The following is a 22908-nucleotide window of genomic DNA, read 5'->3' as shown; positions in this document are numbered from 1 at the left end:
CGATGTTTAATAGTATGACCATGCCCATCTCACTCGATATTTTCTTCGTTTATGTTTGTTTTCTGTGAAATAAAAATTCCATGAATAAATTAAGCTAAGAACCGATGAATTCAGCGTAGTATTCAAATTAGCTAGTCATATAGAAAACTAATTCGTCATTCGGATAAAGTTATGTATTCAGGGCAAAGGTTTCTATCTAGCTAGTAATATCAAATCGAATATAAAAAACGAGGAATATAGTTTCCAATCCTTGACGGAGACCGATTAGCCCATTGTAGACCAGGGGGTATTTTAAAATTCCACCGAAAATAATGAAAATTTAATAGATTTAGCGCAATTCAGGTGTAAAATATCGTGGTCATAGTTTTTGTAATTGAAAAAAGGAGGATAGGGTGGAATGGATCTACACGAAGAATTTACAACCAGTACCATTTGTCGCCGTTTCCCTCAAGGTGCTCACCTAATTAAATAAAGGGGGCTTAAGTGGGCTAAGCTCGTTTTTATTTACAAAACACGACTTCATCGACGAGACAACAACTATAACAACAATTAGTGATGTAAATTTGAATAAAAACATCGATGTCGATGTCCATCGATGTTATCAAAATCAAACATCGATGTTGGATTGATACATCGGATTTATTCTTCGATGCATCGATGTATCGATGTTTGAAAACTTTCCCATTTGATTATATTATTATTATTGCGTTATTATTATACAAAAAATCTTAAAACTAAAAAATTGTGTTGTCGGAAGCTGGGTTGTATTCGGTACATAAACCGTCTACAGTTTGGTCGTCGCAACTAGAACTTGAACCAGTTGGACTGCGGAGTGGGTATCCTAGATAGGGTTCACTTACTCTGTGCGGTGGTTACATTTCATTTCATTACTTGGCAGCAATAGAGTAAATAGTAGTTTATTGCTTCACCCTTTTTGGTGGGTTCGAGTTTAAAAGTGCAATTGTCTATTCTTAGTTGCTAAGGTAATTTTCGTGTCGTCATATTCATTGACATGAAGTGACATGGACAATTGTATTTATGAGTATTTGTGTATGAGATTGTACTGTCTATTCTGTAATATTAATAAGGTATATGTCTGTGACTGAACAGTACCCTTCCCAAACACACAACGGGTTGCCTTCGAATGATGTTAACGGCGTTCGCAGTTTCATATTTAAACAAATGTATACCATCTATAGTAAATTTGATTCATTTTAAGTCAAATATGTTTACTTACTTTGGCATTGCTGTGTTGCTGCTTACAAAAGACAAATGATATGAAATTAAGCTACCGATGTTTTGCAAAACATCGATGCATCACTGAACATCGGTATCAGCAAAAACATCGGAAAATATCAGTAAACATCGGCAGAAAAACATCGATGCTCGATGCCTCGATGTTTCTTACATCACTAACAACAATCTTCTCTTCTTTAACTTGGCAATTTCTAGCTTCACATAGGCCTCAAAAGTTAAGTTATCTCGTAAAATATAAAAATGGCTGCCTCGAGAGCTAGGCGCAACAATGCTGGAAACCGCATAGCCACACTTCTGGACGAGGAAGAGGAGGATGATTTCTACAAAACCACTTACGGTGGATTCCAGGAGGAAGGAGAGGACAGGGAATATGAGTGAGTCTCCCGCCCTTGGGATAAATCCGACCATAATGTCATTTCAAATCCATATTTAAGACAAAAAGACGAAGAGGACGATGTGGTTGATTCAGACTTCAGTATTGATGAGCAGGATGAGCCGGTATCCGACCAAGAAGAGCCGACGGAGAAGAAGCGGAAACGAGGCGGCGTCAATACAAAGGCTTACAAGGTGCGATTCCCCAAATTTCGTACATTTATATTGTTTTGTAACAAGGCTTTCCTTACAGGAGCCGCCACCTGCTGCCAAAAAGGAGACAAAATCCGTACCGGCACTGCATAAAAAGCGTGGTAGAGGCGGTATGGTCAAACGTAGAGTGCGGCCGCGCTTTACTGTCCTCGACTCTGGTCGCAAATCCATACGCACATCGACGGCTATCAAAACACAGGCCACAAAGAAACGCCTCAAGGAATTAGACGATGCACGGAAGCGCAAGAAAAAGAAGGTTCGCGTTGAGGATTACATGCCCACACAGGAAGAACTCCTGGAGGAGGCAAAAATAACCGAAGAGGAGAACATCCTTTCCCTTGGTAAGTCTTTAAATTATATGCTGAAGCTACAATAATTGAGTATTCATTCGTAATTGCAGAGAAATTCCAGAAAATGGAATTGGAGAAAAAAAAAACACGTCCCACCAAGCGCACTTTTAATGGGGCTACAATACGTTACCATTCGTTGACCATGCCTGTGATGCGGAAGCCCACTCGGGGAACTACCTTACCGCATGATCCAAATGATCCAGACTCCAAGTGTGAGCGCACATTCGTCACCATCGAGAACGACTTCAACGACAAGGTGTTCCAATCGATTAGCCGACCCAAGCCTCCGCCCAAACCCACTAGAGGCATTTGTCCCATCACCAGGCTGCCAGCACGCTACTTTGATCCGGTCACACAACAGCCATATTACAGCATCCAGGCCTTTAAGATATTGCGCGAGGCCTACTACATGCAACTAGAGACACAGAATGGCAACAGTGATCAGCCGGAGATGGTCAAGTGGCTGGAGTGGCGCAAGATGGTAAAGGAGAATCGTGTGAAGACATTGTCTGCGGCTCAGAAAAAGAACGGAGATACATAGAACGGCTACCGTGTTTATTTATTAACATTTTAAGGTAATTCATCATGTACAAAACGGGGCACAAATTGGAAAACAGCGATTCTTCTATAAAACTTAACATCCAACTACCCAACACATATTCATATATATATTATATTATACGAGTACTATTCTATCTCAAATTCGTGCTAATTGTGTCTCTGAAAGTCACGCTAGTCACTAGAGTTCGTAGGCCCGGTCGCCATTCTGTGATTGTTAAATAAGTGTGTCTTCGTCCTGTCCCTCGAACACCATTAAAAGTGAGTGCTGCGATGGGGAGCGACCCAGAGTTAGACCGCCCAATGAGCCATCCGGCGAGAGCAGACCCGTCTGCAAGCTATTATTGTCCCGGTAGCCGGATGTGGAGGATGTCTGCGACACCGAGTCCCAGGATATCTCACCAATTGCCTTGGGCTGGGCCTGAGGCTGTTGCTCCTCTTGGGATAGCGATGTAACCTTTCAAATTATTTAATGTAAGGTTACAGATTAGTATTAGAGATTTGGGATCGGCTTACGATGCTTGGTGGCTCCATAGGCGTAAGCCGACTGCGCTTTAGCCTGAAGGTCTTGCGACTGGCAGCCTTCGAGCGCTGTAGACGTGAACGTGTATGATCACCCGAGCTATCTTCGGCAGGACTCTCGGGCGACAGCGGGGTGGTCGATGTCTCTCCCGAAGAGTGCCTGAATTCCACAGACGAAACGAAGCGCAGCTTTGGTGGCTGGGCTTTAAATGGCGGCTGCTGAAGCGACTGAGAGTGCGACATGTGCGAGGGCAAAGCAGATACCGTCCCGGAAGTACCATGGCCTGAACCACTGGGCGCTGCGCCAACCAGTGTCGGCGCTGATCCTGCCTCTCCATCCCCGCTCTGACTCTCGCTTGTTGTGGTGTGTGGATCTCGTCCCGTTGAGCTGCTGGACAATGACTCTCGCGGCGGGTGCAGTGTTTGCTGTGACAACGTATCGCTGGGCGTGCAGATGCCGCCGGAGCCGCTGCGTGAGTCGATTGGTACAGCGGAGACATGCGAGTGGGTGGCCTGGCCGGTAGTTGTCCCTGTGAAGATAGATATAAGTGAAGGTCTTTGCTGGGACTTGTGGGCATCTGCCGCACTGGTGGCCGCCGGTGTGTCGCTCTTCTTTTGCTCGGAACTCTCGCGATCTGTGGAGACTGAAACATAAGCGGATGTGTGGAAACTGTCAGCGGCCACCACATAGACTTACCATATCGCTTCTCCTCCAGTTCGTCACGCAGGTCGCGCAACTCTCTGGCCAGCTCCAACAGCAGGGCTCCCTTGGACTTGATGCCGCCTTGTGGTGGTGTTCCGCGCAGACGCTCTCTAATGATGAACTGCATGTGTCGCTCGTGATCGCCGATGGGAGGCTGTGAGATCTGCAGCAGATGGGAAGCTACAATCCGTTCAAACTTCAACGTTTAATCCTTACCTTATGCATAATAAATGGCAATAGAACAATGTAGAGTGGCGTGCGGTGGGTGACTACGAACTCCATGAAGCTCCATAGATCGGGAGCAGCTTCGTTTCGTCTGCCTAGATCCCGCATCACCCGTACAATGCGAGGCCACTCGGTAGACAGGCGATTCTCAAAGCAGATGCACACGATGCGCAGGGCCAAGAAGGCCGCTTGATAGAGAGAGCCGGAAATGCGTGCTGGACGCTTGGCATCACGGCTGCCGGTGAAGGTAAGAGAGCCGGCTCGCAGATCTCCCGTGACTCGATTGATCTGGGACACAGCCTGACCTGTTCGTCCCGCTGGGGGACTCATTGCATTGAGGACGGCGGTGAGCAGGAAGGTTACATCGGTCATCTTCAGCTCGCCAACATCCGAAACGCCGCGTCCCGAACAGACCTTCAGACACAGCGGCATGATCAGATGCATCAGAAATCCCTCGGCCTTTTCCTGCGTGGCAAACTCGGCGCTGCCTCCGCATATTTGGACAAGAGAAAAACAGTCCACGGGGCTGACCACCTGTAGGGCCACCAGACGCACCACGGCCGAGCAGAAAAAGGCCGGCGGATTCTGAGACATGAGCGCTGCCCCTGCACTGGAGACGCCCTCGGGAATGCCAGAGCCGGGCTCATTTACAATCAGATTCTGCACGGTGTTAATTAGAGTCTTCATCTGCTGCCAGTGCAAAACATAGGAATGCCGGATAATCGTCTCGTGAATGCCTTTGAGTAGTCCGGCGGCCGCCTCCCAGTCCGTGTTCCGTCGAATCGATGGTTTCTTCGATATTTTGAGGAACACCTTATCGATACGCCGTAGTATAGTTACCAGAGCATTGCGCAAGGTGTCGTTTGACCATTCCGCCCGAGGCAGCACAGCCTGCATGTAACGTTGGAGCCCACGACAGGCCATCGACTCTGGATCATAGGGTGATACCTTTAGCAGCGAGTGAGCGATGTCTGCGAGACGTATGTGACACTTGGCGTCCAGGACCTCAGTAGGCTTCGTGTCGGCAGGCATCTTCTTTGCCAGCTCTGCCAGACGGGCCGTGGATTTGGTTAGAAAATCCGCCACAACGGAAAGCAGCACATCACGAGGTCGCCGATATTCAGTGCGTATCATTTCGGAATCCTCAGCAGAATCCATCATATTCTTGGTACGCGCATCTGTCACATACTTTGGATGCGACTCCTCCTCAAAGTCAAGACCAGGTGAACAGGGCGGTCCTCGGCTGCAGTTTCGTTGTGAGGATCCCTTGTGCTCGGGACTGTTGCGATAGGGTCCATTGTAGCTCTTGGCCAGGCCTTCGCAGTTGTGAACCATGGTGCGAATGGCCACAGCCAATTGCAAGATGATGTCGCGTTCGGACTTGCCCTGAAGTGGAATGTAGCTGGGCGATTGAATCTGTTGCAGATAGCAAGGCAGAATGGCCTCCAGAATGATCTGAAAGAGCAACACAATGCAATGAAGACAGGATTGGGGAGACTTTAGTGAGTACTCACAAGCATTTGATAGCCACGAGTGCTCTCCGCCGAGTAGGAGACGACCATCACACAGAGCGTGATGCAGTCCAATACCGTAACATCGTCATCTTCATCATGATAACAAAAGTCAATCGCTTTCAGGGGTTTGGGCTCCTTGACCAGCTCCGCAATGTTGAGTGGATCTGGTGAAGGATCCTCCAGGCTGAGCAATAAATTGAAAAGGCAGCTAGACTGCACCTTATGCGCCTCTCCGTAGGTGCCATCCTCGTCCGTATCGAGTATGGCGGAAACGGAGCCGAACATTTGCAGAATGAAGGGCTTTCTGTTGAGGAGGTAAAACTGTTTTACAGCGTATTCGATGGTCGTCGTGATTAGTTTGTTGGTTTGATGGAGGGAATAAACTTGCAGCAGTGTGGGCATAATCATAAAGTACCCATTCGTGGAGAATATGTTCTTAAAGTTGAAAGCAGCGTTGATGAATGTGGCCATCACATAGCGCATTATGCATGAATCCTCGGCGTGGAGGATGGAGGCGCCAGAGAGCACATTGAGGAAGAGCTGTATGTCCGCCGAGTATGCGAAATTACCAGCCATGGCCTCGAACATGCGGGCTATCAGACGAACCCACATAAACTTGTGCAAAACATCCAGGCCGAGCAGCACCTTGCCATACTCGCCGCCGTGGTGCAGATCCAGGTCCACCTCCAGTGCCTTCCGAGGGAAGGAGGGCAGCTTCATTAGCTCCTCGTGCAGGAAGACAACACGTTGCACCACCATGTCCACATTCTTGAGAATGGCCCAAGTCAGATGCACTTTGCCGATCTCAACGAACTTTTTCGACAACTCCTGTTTCTGCAGAGCCAGGAAGGACTCTTCGGGACGCATTAGCATTAGACGAACCTCCGGATACTGCGATCGTTTGAAAAAATACAAGTCCCTTATGTACCAATTGGGATTGAGGATTTTGCCTAGCATACAAGAATGAAAGAAAATTAAAATGAGCTGGAGAACTTCAATTAAATGAAAACTTACTGCTCTTATAATCCACTAGACAGTAATGGCTAGTATTCCTCTCATCAATGGGATAATAGTCCAGGGCCTCCTTCAACAACTGGCAGAACAGTGTATCCTCTTGTACTGGAAATTGCGAGGGTATATTGTAATCGTCATCAGCAGGTCCGTGTACCACAATCTTCTTGGCAGCAGGCACATTTGCGGTAAGCAAAATGGAGGCATCGCACTGCTCCTTGCGCAGAATTTGCTTCAAATCCTTGAACATAATGCCGTGGACAGAGTGCACAACCATCCAGAGCACAGACAGGGCTGATCCCACGAGCTCCTGCTTCAGGTCGTTGGACGAGCGCACATAGAACATGATGTATCCAATGATAGAGTTGTAGAGGGCAAAGGCCGCCTGCTGGGGCAGACGTGGCACAAAGCGTATGAGGTGTCGCAGCAGCTTGAACATCTGGTCCTGTCGATCGCGGGTCAGGCGCTCAAACACATAGCGCAGGAAAAGAGCCGATTCCTCGACAAGGCACACCCAAATCACCTGGTAGGCAATCTCGTAGACTGCATTACCATCCGATCCAATGGCAGCATCGTCCAGGCAGCCCACAATCTGCATAACGGACGAGCACAGTACGGAGGGAAAGAGCGAATGGGAGTGATGGAGGTGCGAAGACATTCGTGTGCCATCGAGTTCCTCTTGATCCTCATGGTCCTCCAATTTTTCCATGCCAGGTTCGTGTGAGGCTTGCTGACTGATCGGTATCATGGTGATTAGGAAGCTGTGCCTCTCGGCTCGCTGTTTGTCCCGCTGCTGGCGCAGGGCATTCCGTATGGCCTCCGTCTGCTGCATTTTGCGGCTCTTCGTGGCGGTGACCAGGGAGCGCTGTAAAGTAAATCAATTATTTAGTGGCCATAAAGGATTCCCTCCCGTTTCCTACATAGCCCAGTGTTACTGCAGCCTTCTCACTCACATGTCTGTCTTGGTTGAGCGTCACGTCCATATCTTTGGTCTGCTGCACGGGCATCCAGGGGGGATCCACCACCGGCAGGCTTTCGATACCAATTTTCGGCGACGGCAATGTGAATTCAATGCCGCCCGGTGGCACCTTAAAGGTAACATCGTGTGCGTTATCCTCCATGCGAGGCCACACATGGAAGCGGCACTTCCAGAGCACCAAATAGCGCTGAATGGCGCCAATGCGTATATCCGGATCCCTGTGCTTCAAGGCTCTTTGCATGATATCGAAGGCGAAATTCTGTGCCTTCACGGAGCCCATCAGGAATACGGCAGCACTCGATGTGGCCGTGTCGTGATTGGTCTCCAGTAATAGCTCCCAAGCGGCGGGCATTGCCTCAATCACCATCTCCTCGGTGAGGACAACGGCACCCTTCAGCAGGGTGGCCAGTGGAAAGTGAAACAGGTTGCGTATGTGGACCCGAATAAACTTCAAGATCGGTGGTTCCTCCTGCAGCTTTTTTTCCTTCTCCTGGCGGAAAGCCTTCGCCAGTTTTTCCGCCATTTCCAGGTCAGGATCATCGCTGATGCTACAGAAACGAGAACCAAAATGAGGTCTAGACTTGTCTTACAAGATCATTCCATACCGATCCTTGCGGGACAAGCTATCCTTGCGCTTGGACGGAGATGTCTGCGTTGAGCTTTGCTCGGATACTTTGCGCGTGGAGCGGGCCCGCGAGGTGTGCGGCTTGCTGGAGCTAATGACTGTGGGCTCCACCGTAGGATGGTCTGCATCAAAGGTAAAGCCGAATTCTTCTCCATAGACCTGTCAGGGAATTAGGGAAATTCCATTAAAGAAAAGTTCCGTTTGAACACCAACTCTAATCTCACCTTTCTTGTGGCTTTTATTAGTCGTGTGCAGGACCGCATGTGTCGCTTGTAGCAGAACGGATGACAATATCCCTTGTGGGTGCAGTAGTAATTGTAGCTGGACATCATCTCGATGACTGCCTTGAGCCAGGGCATATTCTTTGCCGTATCATCGTTTTCATTGGAGTCCGTTGGCGACTCGGGCTGCTGGTCGTCGCTGAGGATGCCCGGGGACTCCTCACCGCCACTAATCATTCCCTGTTCCGAGGTGTCACTGCGGTCAGAGAGCGACGAGACCTTGCGTCGGGATTGCGTGTTAACTTCAAAGAGGATGGGAAGGGGTGTGAATATCTGGAGAATAGTTGTCTATTGGTTATACTTACAATCAGTTTCTATTTCCTTGCTGTCCTTTGTGTTGCGACGCAGTTTCAGGGAGCGACGCTTGAAGGATCCGCCCGTGGTCGTTGCCGTGCCTCGGCGCAGCAAAAACGGACGCACTGCAGACGCAGCAGCAGGGCGACGAGGTGCTGGTGGAAAGGATAACTTAGTAGGGGAACGTAGGCGTTCAGTTTGATTTGATTACCTTCTTCTCCCTCCTTGGTTAAGGTGGTGTTGCTGCTGTTCTCCGACTCGTTGTCTGGCTCGTGGAGCACAAACGAAATCTTCCGTTCCGATTGACCGGCGCCATCGTTTCCCGCTGCGATGGACTGCAGGCTCTGGGCCGAAGTCTGCGAGTGACCCATGGAGCTTAGGGCCATGGACCAGCGACGATTCGCCTCGCGGTAGACCTTCTCCCAAGGTGCTGGCTTGTCCCGATGTATCAGCTTCGATGTCTTCGGCAGCATTATGTAAGTGTCTCGCAAAAAGGCCGTAATCTCGAAGAGCAGTACGCAGGCAATCAGTTTCAGCGAATGCGGACAGTCATTCCCGTGCGGATTCACGGATGTCTCATCAAGGAAGTCCTCCTCTTCGTCCTGCTGCAGCAGCTCCCTCTGTTTCTCGGGATCGGTCAGGCTGGCATTAACCGCCTCGTACTGCAGTCGCTCGGTGAAGAGTATTTCCTCTAGACGAGCGCCCACCATCTCCGCCCATTGGTGAAACATTTTGCCAGCGGCCCGCTGCAGGATGTGGGTACGCCGGGCACTGGTCTGGCTTACTTGCTGCTTCAGCTGATTGACATTGATGTTGGCCCCCGACGCCCGATAGCTGCCAACGTTCTGCTTCATCCAGGCGGGCCATTGACCCTTGTTGCACAGATGCACAAAGTGCGCGCATTCCAGCAAGAAAGTGGCGCGCGAGACCAAAGGAGCTTGAGGCTAATATGGACACAAAGTTTTAATATCAGTTTGGGGAGTCATCAGGATTGAGTCTGCCAAGTCTTACCAAATCCAGGACGGCAGCCACCAGCTGGGGATCGGGAAACGAGCCGGGTGCACATGTCTCTAGGAGGAAGGAGAGCCGCAGCATGCCCACTCGCACTGGCTCAGTGGGCACGAGCTTCCGTTCCTTGAGAATGACCACCTCGGACTCGCGGGGTCCGTCGCACATATCCGAGGAGCTGCGCCGACTGAAGTCCGCTGTCTCTTCGATGCCACCCACCTTCTTCTTGCCCTTCACAATGCCGCCGAAACGGTTCAGCCGCCTCTCGACGCGTCGCTTGGCGCGCTGTATGGAACGGCCAATGCCATCGCTAGACCGTCCCCGCTGTATCTTCAGCGAGGCGTGCCTCATAAATGTGGAGGATATCTCTGGATTCAGTGAGCCAATCTCCAGATCAATGGACGATGCCTCCTTGGGCGTGCCGCGAAACCAGCGCACCAAGCCGCTGAGCCGTCCCAACGAATTGCGTTCCGAGCTGGACGTGGAATCGGAGAGCAGCGCACGCTCACTGTGTCGTGGCGTCAGCGTCGGTCGCACCCCGGTGGTGCGACGCCGGAAGTTGCTCAACGGCGATTGGCTGGTCTTGTAGTGCTCTTCGCAGGTCTCCGTCTCCAGCAGGCTCTGCAATGACAATTCGGGGGATTAGTCATAAATATCAGCGCCTTGGCCATCACTCACTACCGCGCAGGCCGATGAAGTGCTCCGTTTCTTCAGCAGCAAACGGCGCTGGGAGCGATTGTCATCGTTCTGGATGCTGTGCGTCACATTGGACTGTGGAATGTGTCTGAAAAGAAGGTGGATTACAGAATCAATCATGCTTTATAGATTTATGAATACGGATCTCACCTTATCACACGAGTGGTCTGGGCCGTCGGTCCCTTTTTGTGGGGACGCGGTGTGACGGCTAGTATACCGCTAAGGGCCACCATACGGAATGGTCCACCATGAGCCCCCTTCACGTAGGTGACGAACTGACGGATGTCGCCATATAGGGCGATATTCTCTGGCGATTTCAGATCTTTGCTTGCCTCCACAAAGCGGCTGACCAGCGGCTTGAAGACAGCGCCAACGACTTGGGACTCGGCGCCGCCGTTCATGCCACCACTAAAATTTGTCGAATAGCCGCCCTGACCTGGTACGCCGCCAAGATCGGTGTTAGCATTTTTATATCCACTCTGACGTTTATGAGCTATTTGCATCATTTCATACATACACATATATACAACGTACGAGTATTGGTGGTGACAGTAAGGAGGAGTAAGGAAGGAAGGACAACTCAAAAGCATTAGCAAAGTCGTGGCATGCAAGAAGAGGGAACAGCGGGGCAAGAGGGTCAAGATACAAGCCAGTCCAAGAGCAAACCAAACAAAGGATAGAAAGATAGGGGAGATAACAGGAGGCAGGAGGCAGCCCAACACAAAATGTCCAATGGAACTCAGGAGACTTGTACGATTTTAGAGATTGGGATTGGGGTTTTTGGGTGCGCCTACATTGGATGCAAATCCAAGCCAGCCCCGCATTTGCAGTTTTGCTAAGAAATTCGGCTAGCTAATGGTTAAAAACGCAGGACACTCACTTAATGGCGACAAAAGGGAGCTGGGATCCACACAGAAGGCCAGGAAGGCATGGAAGTAGTCAATCAGCTCTGGGAGTGGCGATGTCTTGACCATCTCCTGCATGTATCGCTTGGTGCGCTGTCCGGCCTGGCGCAGCATTCGTGACAGGATCTTCTGGCACTGATTGCGCAGAAAGTCAGCCGGAGGACCGCGAACACCTAATGGATTAAATTAATGTGAAGATATAGAAAATATATCTGGAACTACTCACCGTCATTGCATCCATGTGGACAGCCAAGCACCTGGAGAGCTCGTCGTGTGATGCTCATGGATATCTCATGAGCATGCTCTCCCAGCTTCAGGACCCCCATCTCGATGAGAAGTTCGCAGATGTTCAGGCCCGCTTCCAGGACGCGGAGAGAGCAGACCAAGGCCGGATCGCGCTTAAACACATTGCTTATGGCCAGCAAGATGATCTCGTAGTCAATGCCGCCATCCCGCGTTATGTAAAAGGAGGAGCCGGGTGCCTCGGACTCATCTACGCCCGTATAATCGATGTGCGAGTCTGTGTGGGAGCGCAGCATTTGGCCACGATACCGGGTAGTGGAGCTACCAGCGCCGCCACTCCCATTGCCCCCGCCATTTCCACCCATGCCACCGATGCTGCCACCATTGCTCAACGCATCCAGCTGGGAATCAATGGAACCCTGTCGATATAAAGACATTAGATTGTATAAAAGAGATATATGTCCATTGGATATTTACCTGTCGCTTGATGTAGTCCGGCGACGGTGTCGGAGTGTGTTCTGTCACCGTAATGATGGGATTCCTTGGATAGAATGCCGTGGAGCGTGGACATGCCACCTGCGAAGGTCTTGGGGCCTTGGGTGGCTCTACGTATCTGTAAAATCTTGCATTTTGTAGCAGACGTGCGAAAAGTTGTGTGTGTGGCATTAGTCAAACCAAAGTGCGGCAAGCTTAAGGGTCAAAAGAGAGGAAAAGCTGGGGGTTGGGGGTTCGGGTGGTGGTGAGAAAGAGGCAGGCAAAGACAGGTGGTGCCAGAGGTAAGCAGGCATAAAAGGCATACATTTGAAAGTTGCGGAAGGGGTGATATAGGTGTTGAAGCACTTTGATAGATACAAATGTGTACACAGATTGAGAGATCGGAGGAGGTTAAGAATTATCTGTTTAGTGGACGAAAACTCACCCGCTATCAAGCAGACAGCTGGTTGATCATAAGAGAAAGTTGTAGTACATAAGGTATAGAATATATAGTAGCATTAGCTTAAGAACACAGAACAAGTCTCTGAAGATTATGAGAAATTGTTGAGAATCTATTGGAAGTGTGGGAGTGTTTTTTTGTGTTCTGGTGTTCTGGTGTCATAGGCCTGTTCCAAGAGTCGTTTATGTTTTTGAGGTGGGCTTACAGTGGGAGGGGATTCGTGTAGTTACCTGAGACTTGGCATGGATTTTCCCTTGATCAGGTTACTGGCTGGTTCGCGACTGATCATGGATGCAGAGCGTGATAGTTTCTTCTCCCCCGTGTCCAGGCTGCGATGGTACTCCTAAGGGGATTGAATGAAAGCGTAACCATTAGGGGAGTATATAAGAAAATGTGATAATAAGTACAGTATGAGTAAAACAGACAACTCTCAATAAAGCCAAACAAACAGCAGTGACATTGGGGGCATATTCATACGATTATTGAGGTTATGTATGGGTGGGTCTTAGGCGTGGGTGGACAGGCAGGAAAACACTTATTGTAAGAACAGTAACAGCAAACAAAACATCAGGTTTGGCTTGGGCTTACTGCTTGTTGCAGTTGCAGTGGTGTCTTGCCATTGGCAGAGTTTGTATCGAGCCCTACTTTTTCCAAGTTCTTCTCCGATTTCGAAAACATTTTCGTCTCGACAAAGGTCCGCAGATCGGACATCTTGACGCGCTTCTTTTTTTCGCTGCCGCGACGCTCTGAGCTGCTGGGTGCAGTGGGGGGTTCTTCTGCAAAGGAGGAATTTTTATGAATATCGACCAGAGTTAATCTTCAAAATGTGCGTACCAACAACAGCTGTCACTGTCGGCGATGGTTCTGGTATTTCGATGTAGTCCTTCACCACAGAGCTGCCCGGACTGTCGCGACTGTTGCTGCCGGGACCCTGATACAGCGATATCTCGATTTGTGGTATGGGCAAGGAATTGGAACGCTTCCGGGGCTGATTCAAGGTAATGGCCGCCTCCTCACCAATATCACTGAGACTGCCATAAAAACAGTGAGAAACGTATGTCTATATATGTATGTATATCAAGAGGAACGTTTGGATATTCTTACCGATTATATAGATATTGCAGGCTCCAGAAGATGCCCTCCTCCTGCCAGTGCGAGATGAAGAGGCAACGCAGCACTGCCACATCGAGGAAGGTGGCTGCCGAAACATCTGCCTTGACACTTTCGGACTTATCCGAGTCCGTCTCCTTCTCGATGGAGGCACTGCGCTTCTCCTTCATCGATGCCCCGCGCATCAGCTCCTGCTGATCGAACTCGAATTTTGTGGAGGGAATTTTGTCCTTGTCGCGCGAGTTCATGGACTGTCGACTGCCTCGACGACTCTGCGATTGCTGCTGTTGCAGAAGGCTAGCGTCGGCCTGGAATAAAGAATATATAGCTTATGTGAGGATAAGGTATTGACTAGTTTCCTTACCGTAAAAAATGAATTATCCATGAGTTGCGGCGCTGATGGCAGCCTAAATATTACGACACGTTCGTCTTCCACGCTGGAGGCCTCTTCTGGAATGGTCTCGGGGAAAGCAAATTCCTTGGGAGAAGATACCCAAGAGCCCTAGATGAAATTCGAATGCATTAGTGGATCGTCCTGCCATATATTCCCCACCGGTTTTACCTCCTCGTCCTGCCTTCCATAGTCAGAGATGCCGCTCTGTGGTGAGTCGGCTTTAGGGGACATTGCATCGGCACTCAGGGAGTGCTTTCGTGTGGGAAACACATCGGTGGATCCTTTGGGAGTTGGCGCACAGAGCAGATTGCGGGCCTTGGGCTTTACCGGAGCCGTAAAGCACGGAGCTCCCGGTGCGCGATTATCCCACATGCCTTGCCACAGCTTTATGCCGTTCTCCAGGCGAAAGTTTTGGAAATCCGATTCCTTGAGGTGGCTTATGATTGGTGCAAACAGATACACAAAGAGCTCAAAGGGAAAGGGAAAATTATGGAAATTAGACGGTATTTGTCGTTAGTACTTGGCATTGCACTTACTGCAATCGTTGGCACTGAAAATAGGTACTGCTCTATGGGCTTCGACTTGGGCTCCGCCGGAGTCTCGCCCAGACCGAGCTCCTCGCCGCCCTCGTCGTCGGCACACTCCTCAGCCGCATAGAGCAGGATCCACTGCATCGTGTATAGCAGTTTGGTCTCCACAGGCCCAATGGCCTGCATATCCTTCACCCGATTGTAGAGCAGGGCGGCGCAAGCGTGCATGACATGTGGCAGTGCGCCCTGCAGCAGACGCCAGCGCGGAATGGCACCCAGGGCCTTCGTAAGGGGCGGCGAGAGACCAAACTGTATGTTCTGCACGAGCACTTTCTCAAAGGACTGAAATGGACATGGATCATTAGTTAAACATGCCAGGATGATAAGTATTCTCTGCCACCTACCTTGCAGGCTTCCTTCGACTCCTTAGCATCGATATGTTGGGCGGCGGGTGAGAAGAGATTTATTATGAGGTAAGACTGGCAATACATGTTAGGGTTATGCCAAGACTATCTACAGTATAGCAAAATAATGGCTTTCAAACACAAACATAAATCTTAATCATAGGCACAAGAAACGCACAACATCTACAATTGAAAGCAAAAGGAAAATGGGGGGCTAGTCAACTCAATGTACAGAGATCTGGGTGATCTGGGATCTTGGAGATTTCTTCCCTAATTCATCTGTAGATTGGGCTAACAAGGACTAGAGCTAGATAAGGGGTTGTATGTCTGGCAGAGACATTTATAACTTACATGGTGTCCCGGTGCATGTTGACAAAACTACATTCAGATTCAGACAAATTGCGAAAGATTTTACAATGTTAATTTGTACAGTTTGTTGTTAATGTTATAGTGGTTTGTCGTTTGTTTTTTTGTGGGGAAAGGCACATAGTAAACAAATATTATAGGTTAACATACATATACGAGTACGAGCACTGGAAATGTTTCTTTCGAGGTGATTGGGTGACAGCCTATAAAGCGTTGGGTTGGTCGGTCCCCTCAGAAACATTCCCTGTCTGTTAGTACGAGTATATATTGAAGATAGGACTGTTCTTGTTGTTGTTGTTGTTTGGTTTGTGGAAGAAGGTGGTCGTGTTAGTATCTTAGTTATAAGAAAGTATATCATATCGAATGCAGGAAAGAATAAGAATACATCAAACATCAATGTCAAGTTTTTTGGTTTATCAATTTTGTCCTTGAATTTAGCTGAGAAAATCAAAAACGAGAGAACATCGAATAAGGTATATATTTTCTGGTCTCGAATTGTTAATGCCAATTAGGGTTTTTTGGATTATGTTACACAGTCCATCATCCTTACAACAAACACGCATAGCGAATTTACAGCACAGTTTTCAGAATAACTTTATGGGGCACACCACACGCACACCCTCGGTGTGCCTGCCCTTCGTCGATCATGTGGCTCGCTCTCCGAATTGGACTTTGACCTTGCCATTCGCTGGGCACACCACACATCGGACACTCACCAGGCAGGTAGATTCGTGCAGTTTTCCGAGCTTTGGCCGGATGAATGGGGCTATTTGGCGCCACAGGAATGTCTGGACGGACACCGGCAAGCCCAGGTCCTGCAGGCCATCGTCCTGGTCAAAGTCAAAGTCATCGTTATTGTTGTTCGCCGCATGACTGTTGTTGTTCGTCTGCAGGTTGTTGTTGTTGGTTGTGGCTGTTGCCGTTGCGCCGGCATTGGTGGTCACCATGGTGGCCCGGCTGGAATGGCACAAGCACAAGGACATACACAAATCAATTGGCATGCAACAGCTGCGCCGCTGATGGCGACTCATTCATGAAAATGTGGCATTAGCATGCCAGCAGCAGGGGCAGCGCAACAGGTATTTGCGTGCGCAGGCTCGTCTGTTGCTGTTGCTGCCCCCACAGGCCACGAGTAGGTCAGTGCCACATCCCCATCTACCCGCAACCCAACCCCCTGACCTCCTCTCCCAATCTCTTGAGCCGCACAGAGATTTCGGTCCTTCGCCAGCTGGTCCTGGGACGCTGCGCAGAACGCAGACTCCGCCGCAGCGGCGAGAACGAGGCGACTGGGTTATAGATACAGAATTGGGTTTTTGGTATACATGCTAATTTGGGGCAAAAATTTTCACAGACTTATATAACGCTTGAGATGATGGGTGAAAATTGTGGATTTTCCCATTTTAATTGATGCTCAAAGGGCAATTGTTTAGCACTTGGCACACACTCAAATCAAACGATGTCTTTTATGCCAACATTTGGCTTGATTGGGGCCGCACCCACGTTAGAACCGCAACAAAGGGCTTGGCCTTTGGACGTTTACTAATTGCAAACGGTTTTTATGGATAGCTTCCGAGCACTGGTGTTTATCCAGCACTTTTCTTACTTTTGATTTCAATTTGTGTGTAGTTTTCCCCTACTTTTCCTCTGCAGTTATAGTTTTCAGAATATTTTCCATGTACCTTACCTTGATTTACGCGTGGCCAGTTTCGATAACGTTTACGGCTGGAGCGTTCGGATGCAACTGAGACGAGCGTCGTTAACTGACGAGGACTCTGGTCTCTGGGCCGTGCTCCCCGTCGTTGTTATCCTCGTATCCGTCGTTGCCAGTGCCGACAGCAGCAGCAGCAGCAGAAGAAGAGGCAGCAGTGCGTATACAGGATATTCCCATACATACAGAACCACCACCCGCGCTCCATGCTATGGGAATTCCGAAAAGGGCTGCCCCCACATAGAGGGTGTCTTTGCAGGGGATGCCATTTATGGGAATCCGCTCCTTGACTGCATCACCCTGTTCGTTTGGCACACTTGTCGATGATAACAAACGTCTGGGGGTGGATATTGCGTATACGTCGTAACGTCCGACCAGACACATTTATGTCGATTTATGTACGGGTATCATTAAATGGCATTGCCATTGTGTTGCCATCGCCAGGCTTCGAGGGTGCGTCGGTCGATATCAATGTTGTACTTAAGCGGCAGTTGAAGTGCTGGTCGAAATGGGATATAGCAAAATACAGCCGAAAAGGGACACATAAAAGGCAAAGAAAAGATAGTTTCTTTCTATGGTTTGTCCTGGTCGGCTCATACTTGAAATGAATACTATAGGAGGCAAAAATAGGAGAAATCTTTACTTTAATGGCCACCTTTAATTCTACCCTTGTTATTGTAATTCCTCCGAACCCTAGTTGGTCAAACATCCCCAGTGGAATGGGATGGATGATTTATCAATGAATGCGCACTTTCATCTGCGCAGGAATGCCCTCAGCCATCGGCTGATGATAACAGCTGTTTGATTAGGGACTACACTCTGGACCAAATTTGAAGGCAGCAATTACCCCCAAAAGGCAACAGGTGGCTGGCTCCAAGGAGTAAAAACACAAACAAAGCCAGGGAGGCTGCGCGGCCAAAAGCCGAGCCGAAGCATCAATAGAAAGAGAGGCAGGAAGCCAGACACACAAATAGAGAGAGAGAGAGAGTGAATGGTGGGAGATGGCCGAAAGTTGGCCAACAGCTGAGTCCCAGAACTGGGTCAAAGAAGGGCCCGTCTCGAAACCAAAGGGATTGAATGTCAAGGACAAGGACTGCGACGAAGACGAGTCATGTCATGCCAATGGACCGTAGTATATAGTGTTAATTGTTTTTCCTTGCCAGATTTTGAGCCTTTTTAAGTGCCTTTTTACCCTTTGGACCAGGCTGGGACTGGGGTTCTACTACGACTATGTGCCCCGTTTTGCGAGTATGTACCCACGCAAACAATTCCGAACGAATACGGGTATTTGTTGCTGTACATTTTTGCTCTGAATACATTTTGTGTATCTGTGTCATAGTTTATATAAATAGCACGCATTAAACTGTTGCAGAGACGCTGGGACGGCCTGCCTGCCGACTGCCTCAGTGAGGGGGCCAGTAAGGCAAGGCGCCTTCTATGTAGATGAGAGTCCCAGCACTAGCCCCAGCCTCAGCCCCAACGAACGAGAACGAGTGGGAGCGAGAGGGGTGGTATATTGGGAACATTTTGGAAAATGTATAAATATTGAAAAGACTTTCAGGTGTTGCGACCGACAAAACCAGAAGGAATCGGCCATTTAACACCCCCGACCGACTGACAAAACATTTTCTAATGATAACACGCAAGAAAGACCTGAGAAATAAGTTTCGGGGTTTGCGCCAAAAAGATGATCAGGGTCGATGAGTGTATAAATATATGCATACATATGTGCCAAAGACATGTGTAGGTCTCTCCTCCCGTCCGCCTCTCCTCCCCCACTCCGCCGTCCGCCCGGATGCTCTTCCACTAATCTATTGCGCAGTGTATCCCTACAACGAATCGAATCGAATCGTACATATGTTGCCCAAAATATTATCTGCAAAATCATCTGTAACATCGAATGATATTCAACACTATCCGGCTGGGAATGCCACTACCGATTATTATTTTGCCTTCACGAGCGAAACAACAACTAAAATTCACCGAAAAAAACAACACAAATTCTTAAAAATAGCCTGTTTATAGAGAGCACAACAAACAGCTCCATGGGAGAGCCCCGACATATGCATATACATATATCTACATATAGTGGTCGCTGCTGGGAGAGTGAAAGAGCATTGGCGAGGGCATTAGAAAAAGTTCTCAAGATGAAAGTAAATTCTTGCCATCCCATCCTACATAGCCACATATCCACACATCCACACAGACATGCACATAGATAGGTCTTCCCATGTGGCATGGGTATGTGTGTGCAGGAGAACAGAATTTCGTCATTTTGTTTCGCTGTGCTGTGCTGTGCTGTGCCTATGCGTGTATCTATGTATCTATGTATGGGTGCATATCTATGTGTGCGTGTGGCGATATGCTGCTTGGCTATCACCTCAGAATTACCTTGCCGTACTGCCGCTGACGAATAACGTTCAGTCGAGACCGAGCTCATCCGCGATACAGTTGCTTTTCGCATCCAACAGACAAAATGGTGAGTGCATATACCAGCCAGAGACTCTGCACATATTAGAGATACATCTAGGCAGAAGATAGAATATTGAATGGAATTATCCCAGCACCAACTAATGCAAAACTCTCGCAATTTGTATCCTCCTCAACTCCATTGACAGGCTGATGTTCCCAAGCGTGAAATTGAAAGTAAGTTGAACCGCACAGAAAAAGGATTATCTTTAACCTCAAACCACAATCGATCAAATAATAAACCAAACAGTTACTATAAATATTAAATCATACGGGAATCGGCAACCACAGAAAGGATTAAAACGCCATATAAAATGTAATATTCAGCAATCACTCGAAAAAAACTCGTTTCTTCTGTGATCAATCTACCTATCACAAATTGATTGCATAATGTGCGCGTGTGAGATCGGGGATACACATAATATAGATACAACAACAAAAAGTACACAATAAAAATCAGTGAACATATTTCGTAATCACTTGGAATATCACATATACGAGCCTATGTACATATGTATATGTACACATAACGTGTTGCGGAAAATTTTCATTCAGGAATTTCTATATGCATCAATTGTGCTATTTTCATCACCGTCGAAATCGCCATCGCCCCGATTGACGGCACTTAAACGATGAACAGAGAAGAAAGAAATCGGAACAACAGAATGTTGCCAACAGCGAAAAAACCCCAAAATCGGATCGGGAAAATCTAGTGCAAAGTTATGTTTTAAAAGAAAATACAATGGAAAATCGTGTGCGTGTGTGTGTGTGTATGTGTATGTTCGAGATCCCAAAGGCGTATAGCACTGCTGCTCGTTCAGAGATCTAATTTTGGCTAAGTTATTTCTCGAGATTTATTTTCGTTCAAAACGCACGAAGAGAAATAGAGGAGAAAAATATGTAGCTGTGTGTGTGTGGATATGCATACATATGCAACCATACATATATACATAGACGATGGTGAAGGCGTTCGTTCGGTTCGGGTGTCGGATTACGTATACGTAGTGTGTTCTTCGTGTTGGCAATGCTCCCAGAAACACTCATACATGCACACACATTCACTGGCACGCACATATAGGCAGTAACTAATGCTCTCGGCCATGTCAAAGATTTTCATGATGACCAAAAATGTGCGTACCAGAAATTTCAGGGTTACCACATAGTCGACCCCATTAGCGAGAGGTGTCGACGCCTCCCCAGCCCTAAAATATTTTTAAATCAATCAATCAATAAATAAATAAATAATCAACTAAATAAAAATAATAATTCCAATTTGATGCGATTTGCGTTTGCCTTCGATGTTGATGATGATGTGTGCTAATAAAATGTATGTCTTGTGCAGATGTCGAATTCGTGTTCGAAGTCATGGGTTCCGCCGGCGAGGGCATTGATGCCGTCGATCTAGGCGATGCTCTGCGTGCCCTGAACTTGAACCCCACCTTGGCTCTGATCGAGAAAATGGGTGGCACCAAGAAGCGCAACGAGAAGAAGATCAAGATGGACGAATTCCTGCCCATTTACTCACAGGTCAAGAAGGAGAAGGAGCAGGGCTGCTACGAGGACTTCATTGAGTGCTTGAAGCTCTACGACAAGGAGGAGAACGGCACCATGATGCTCGCTGAGCTGCAGCACGCCCTGCTGGCGCTTGGTGAGTAGCTGCTAAAACGCAAACCCACAAAAGACACCCACTTATTTCCACTTTACTTGCGAACCGTTAGGTGAGAGCTTGGATGACGAGCAGGTTGAGACTCTGTTCGCTGACTGCATGGATCCCGAGGACGATGAGGGATTGATCCCCTACTCTCGTAAGTATTTGTGTAGCAGTCCCCTCTGGCTGAGGCCCCTCGCCCAAGGTCAATGTGTTACTCTTTGTTAACGTGAATCGTAAATGTTATTTGTATTTTCCACATGCAATTCGTTTTCTCTGCGCACAAACCACTCACTCTCCCAACCACACTGCACTATGCACAATGCACCATTATGAAACCACCTGAATCCCGACAAATGTGTTCTCTGTATGCGTGTCCATGTTTCCATGTCCACAAACAAAACCAATTCCCGAATGGCATCCGTGTTTGCGTGTCCTGTATCCCGTGTTTCCCGTGAATCGTCGATCCGATACGCACAGAGTTCATCCAGCGCCTGATGAGCGATCCCGTCGTCTTCGACTAAACAGTAAGTACTGAAAGTATTGTATTGATGTCTGTCCACCCGATGTCTGATGATGTCTTGATGTCTGGACGTGCACATGCAATCGATAATGTTGATGATCGCCTGCTAATCCACTTCAATCTTCTCTGCCCCTCTACTCCACAGCATTCCTCGCCAGAATGTGTGAAAGACCAGATATGTTGAAGTGAATATGAAATGAATGAAATGAGTTGTTGAGACCGACATCCAATCAACAACAACTGAAACAACACCAACAGATTTTTAGCAACAACCATTCTCCATAGATGTTATATTCATCGCTAACTCTCTCTATCTCTCTCTCGTATATTATTTTAATTAAATTTTACTTCTGCTACTACAACTGCAATTGAACTTCAAGATAATATTATTTTTTAAAAAATAAAAAAAATTTAAATTATAAAATAACGAAAAAAAACTGAAAAAAATATTAAGTTTCTGTGCACATTATTTTGTTGCTTTTACAAGCCCAAAACAATAGTTAATTATTATTCCTTATGAGACGCAAATAAATCGAATAGCAAATACAATAATGTTTAGGAAACTGCAACCTGCTACCTGAAGCAAAACGAGTCAGCTGCTACCTGCAGCCACCCTGAGGTCACCACTTCAGAGGTTACCACACTGAATATTTGAAAGTGAAATAAGTCCAATGTATTTAAATAAACACTATGAATAGTTTGTGAAGCCCCTACCAAATGGGACAAGCACAATGATAATTTATTCATTTAATTATGGAAAAGGTGGATTTGGATGAAACAGTGCAACAAAATGGAGGCTGAAAAGACTGAGATAGCATGAGAGTGACAATTAGTACTGGTGCTCGTCTCCAGTCTCGATTCGTTATGTTATCCAACACACAATCGAGCATTTCTGCCACTGCTCTGCTTCCAGTTCAACTGGAAAGCCAAGCTACAACAAAGCATGGGGTAGCTGAGCCCCATTTTAATCTTCTTATGATCAGTTCAGTTTTTTTCTAAGCAGTTCCTATGGAGCACCACTGTGACCACTGTGATCCGGCACATGTGACAGCAGGACAGGCATAGT

At 47.9% G+C, this 22908-nt stretch overlaps 3 protein-coding genes across 17 annotated transcripts; 2 read left to right on the top strand and 1 right to left on the bottom strand.

Annotated features, from left to right (window-relative positions):
• Window positions 1-1320: 1320 nt before the first annotated feature.
• LOC108156742 (vacuolar protein sorting-associated protein 72 homolog) lies at window positions 1321-2847 on the top strand. The gene is made up of 4 exons (XM_017288403.2): window positions 1321-1631; window positions 1692-1824; window positions 1883-2183; window positions 2243-2847. The coding sequence occupies exons 1-4, from the start codon at window positions 1498-1500 to the stop codon at window positions 2731-2733; spliced, it is 1059 nt and encodes a 352-aa protein (XP_017143892.1). The 5' UTR covers window positions 1321-1497; the 3' UTR covers window positions 2734-2847.
• On the bottom strand, window positions 2727-17286 carry LOC108156741 (protein unc-80 homolog). Of its 14 annotated transcripts, none has more exons than XM_033388925.1 (30): window positions 17179-17286; window positions 16211-16451; window positions 15480-15506; window positions 15129-15149; window positions 14731-15066; window positions 14363-14662; window positions 14165-14302; window positions 13795-14108; window positions 13525-13721; window positions 13279-13466; window positions 12921-13033; window positions 12676-12693; window positions 12234-12378; window positions 11740-12175; window positions 11489-11686; window positions 10759-11101; window positions 10591-10696; window positions 9916-10533; window positions 9116-9848; window positions 8916-9059; window positions 8554-8852; window positions 8310-8488; window positions 7679-8252; window positions 6729-7590; window positions 5715-6664; window positions 4192-5655; window positions 3970-4138; window positions 3860-3916; window positions 3267-3802; window positions 2727-3207 (listed from the first exon to the last, which is right to left on the bottom strand). In XM_033388925.1, exons 2-30 carry the CDS (start codon window positions 16439-16441, stop codon window positions 2968-2970), a joined length of 9936 nt encoding a protein of 3311 aa, XP_033244816.1. In that variant the 5' UTR covers window positions 16442-16451; window positions 17179-17286; the 3' UTR covers window positions 2727-2967. The 14 variants fall into 14 exon arrangements, with proteins under 14 accessions (XP_033244816.1, XP_033244818.1, XP_033244809.1 ...); XM_033388927.1 differs by having other exon boundaries at window positions 3860-3907; XM_033388918.1 differs by having other exon boundaries at window positions 3267-3916.
• Window positions 17287-19598: 2312 nt separating this feature from the next.
• Window positions 19599-22210, top strand: LOC108157637 (myosin light chain alkali). 2 transcript variants are annotated; one of them, XM_017289780.2, is made up of 6 exons: window positions 19599-19681; window positions 19821-19848; window positions 21014-21319; window positions 21390-21476; window positions 21800-21846; window positions 21988-22210. In XM_017289780.2, exons 1-5 carry the CDS (start codon window positions 19679-19681, stop codon window positions 21841-21843), a joined length of 468 nt encoding a protein of 155 aa, XP_017145269.1. In that variant the 5' UTR covers window positions 19599-19678; the 3' UTR covers window positions 21844-21846; window positions 21988-22210. The 2 variants fall into 2 exon arrangements, with proteins under 2 accessions (XP_017145269.1, XP_017145270.1); XM_017289781.2 differs by lacking the exon at window positions 21800-21846.
• The last annotated feature ends 698 nt before the right edge of the window (window positions 22211-22908 follow it).

The sequence above is a fragment of the Drosophila miranda genome, chromosome 2, assembly GCF_003369915.1.
Source record: "Drosophila miranda strain MSH22 chromosome 2, D.miranda_PacBio2.1, whole genome shotgun sequence".
In the NCBI taxonomy this organism is placed as follows: Eukaryota; Metazoa; Arthropoda; class Insecta; order Diptera; family Drosophilidae; genus Drosophila; species Drosophila miranda.
The sequence above is the reverse complement of the archived record's forward strand: the minus strand, read 5'-3'. Positions and strand labels throughout refer to the sequence as shown.

Bases quoted from the DNA above. Each gene is read 5' to 3' on its own strand.
- LOC108156742 (XM_017288403.2), top strand. From the start codon at position 1,498: ATGGCTGCCTCGAGAGCTAGGCGCAACAATGCTGGAAACCGCATAGCC. The intron at 1,632-1,691 runs GTGAGTCTCCCG...TCCATATTTAAG, and splicing joins GGAGAGGACAGGGAATATGA to ACAAAAAGACGAAGAGGACG. The intron at 1,825-1,882 runs GTGCGATTCCCC...CTTTCCTTACAG, and splicing joins TCAATACAAAGGCTTACAAG to GAGCCGCCACCTGCTGCCAA.
- LOC108156741 (XM_033388918.1), bottom strand. From the start codon at position 16,441: ATGGTGACCACCAATGCCGGCGCAACGGCAACAGCCACAACCAACAAC. The intron at 14,663-14,730 runs GTAAGTGCAATG...TTTCCCTTTGAG, and splicing joins TTTCAGTGCCAACGATTGCA to CTCTTTGTGTATCTGTTTGC. The intron at 11,102-11,488 runs GTGAGTGTCCTG...TGATGCAAATAG, and splicing joins CTCCCTTTTGTCGCCATTAA to CTCATAAACGTCAGAGTGGA.
- LOC108157637 (XM_017289781.2), top strand. The intron at 19,849-21,013 runs GTAAGTTGAACC...TGTCTTGTGCAG, and splicing joins TCCCAAGCGTGAAATTGAAA to ATGTCGAATTCGTGTTCGAA. The intron at 21,477-21,987 runs GTAAGTATTTGT...TCTACTCCACAG, and splicing joins GGGATTGATCCCCTACTCTC to CATTCCTCGCCAGAATGTGT.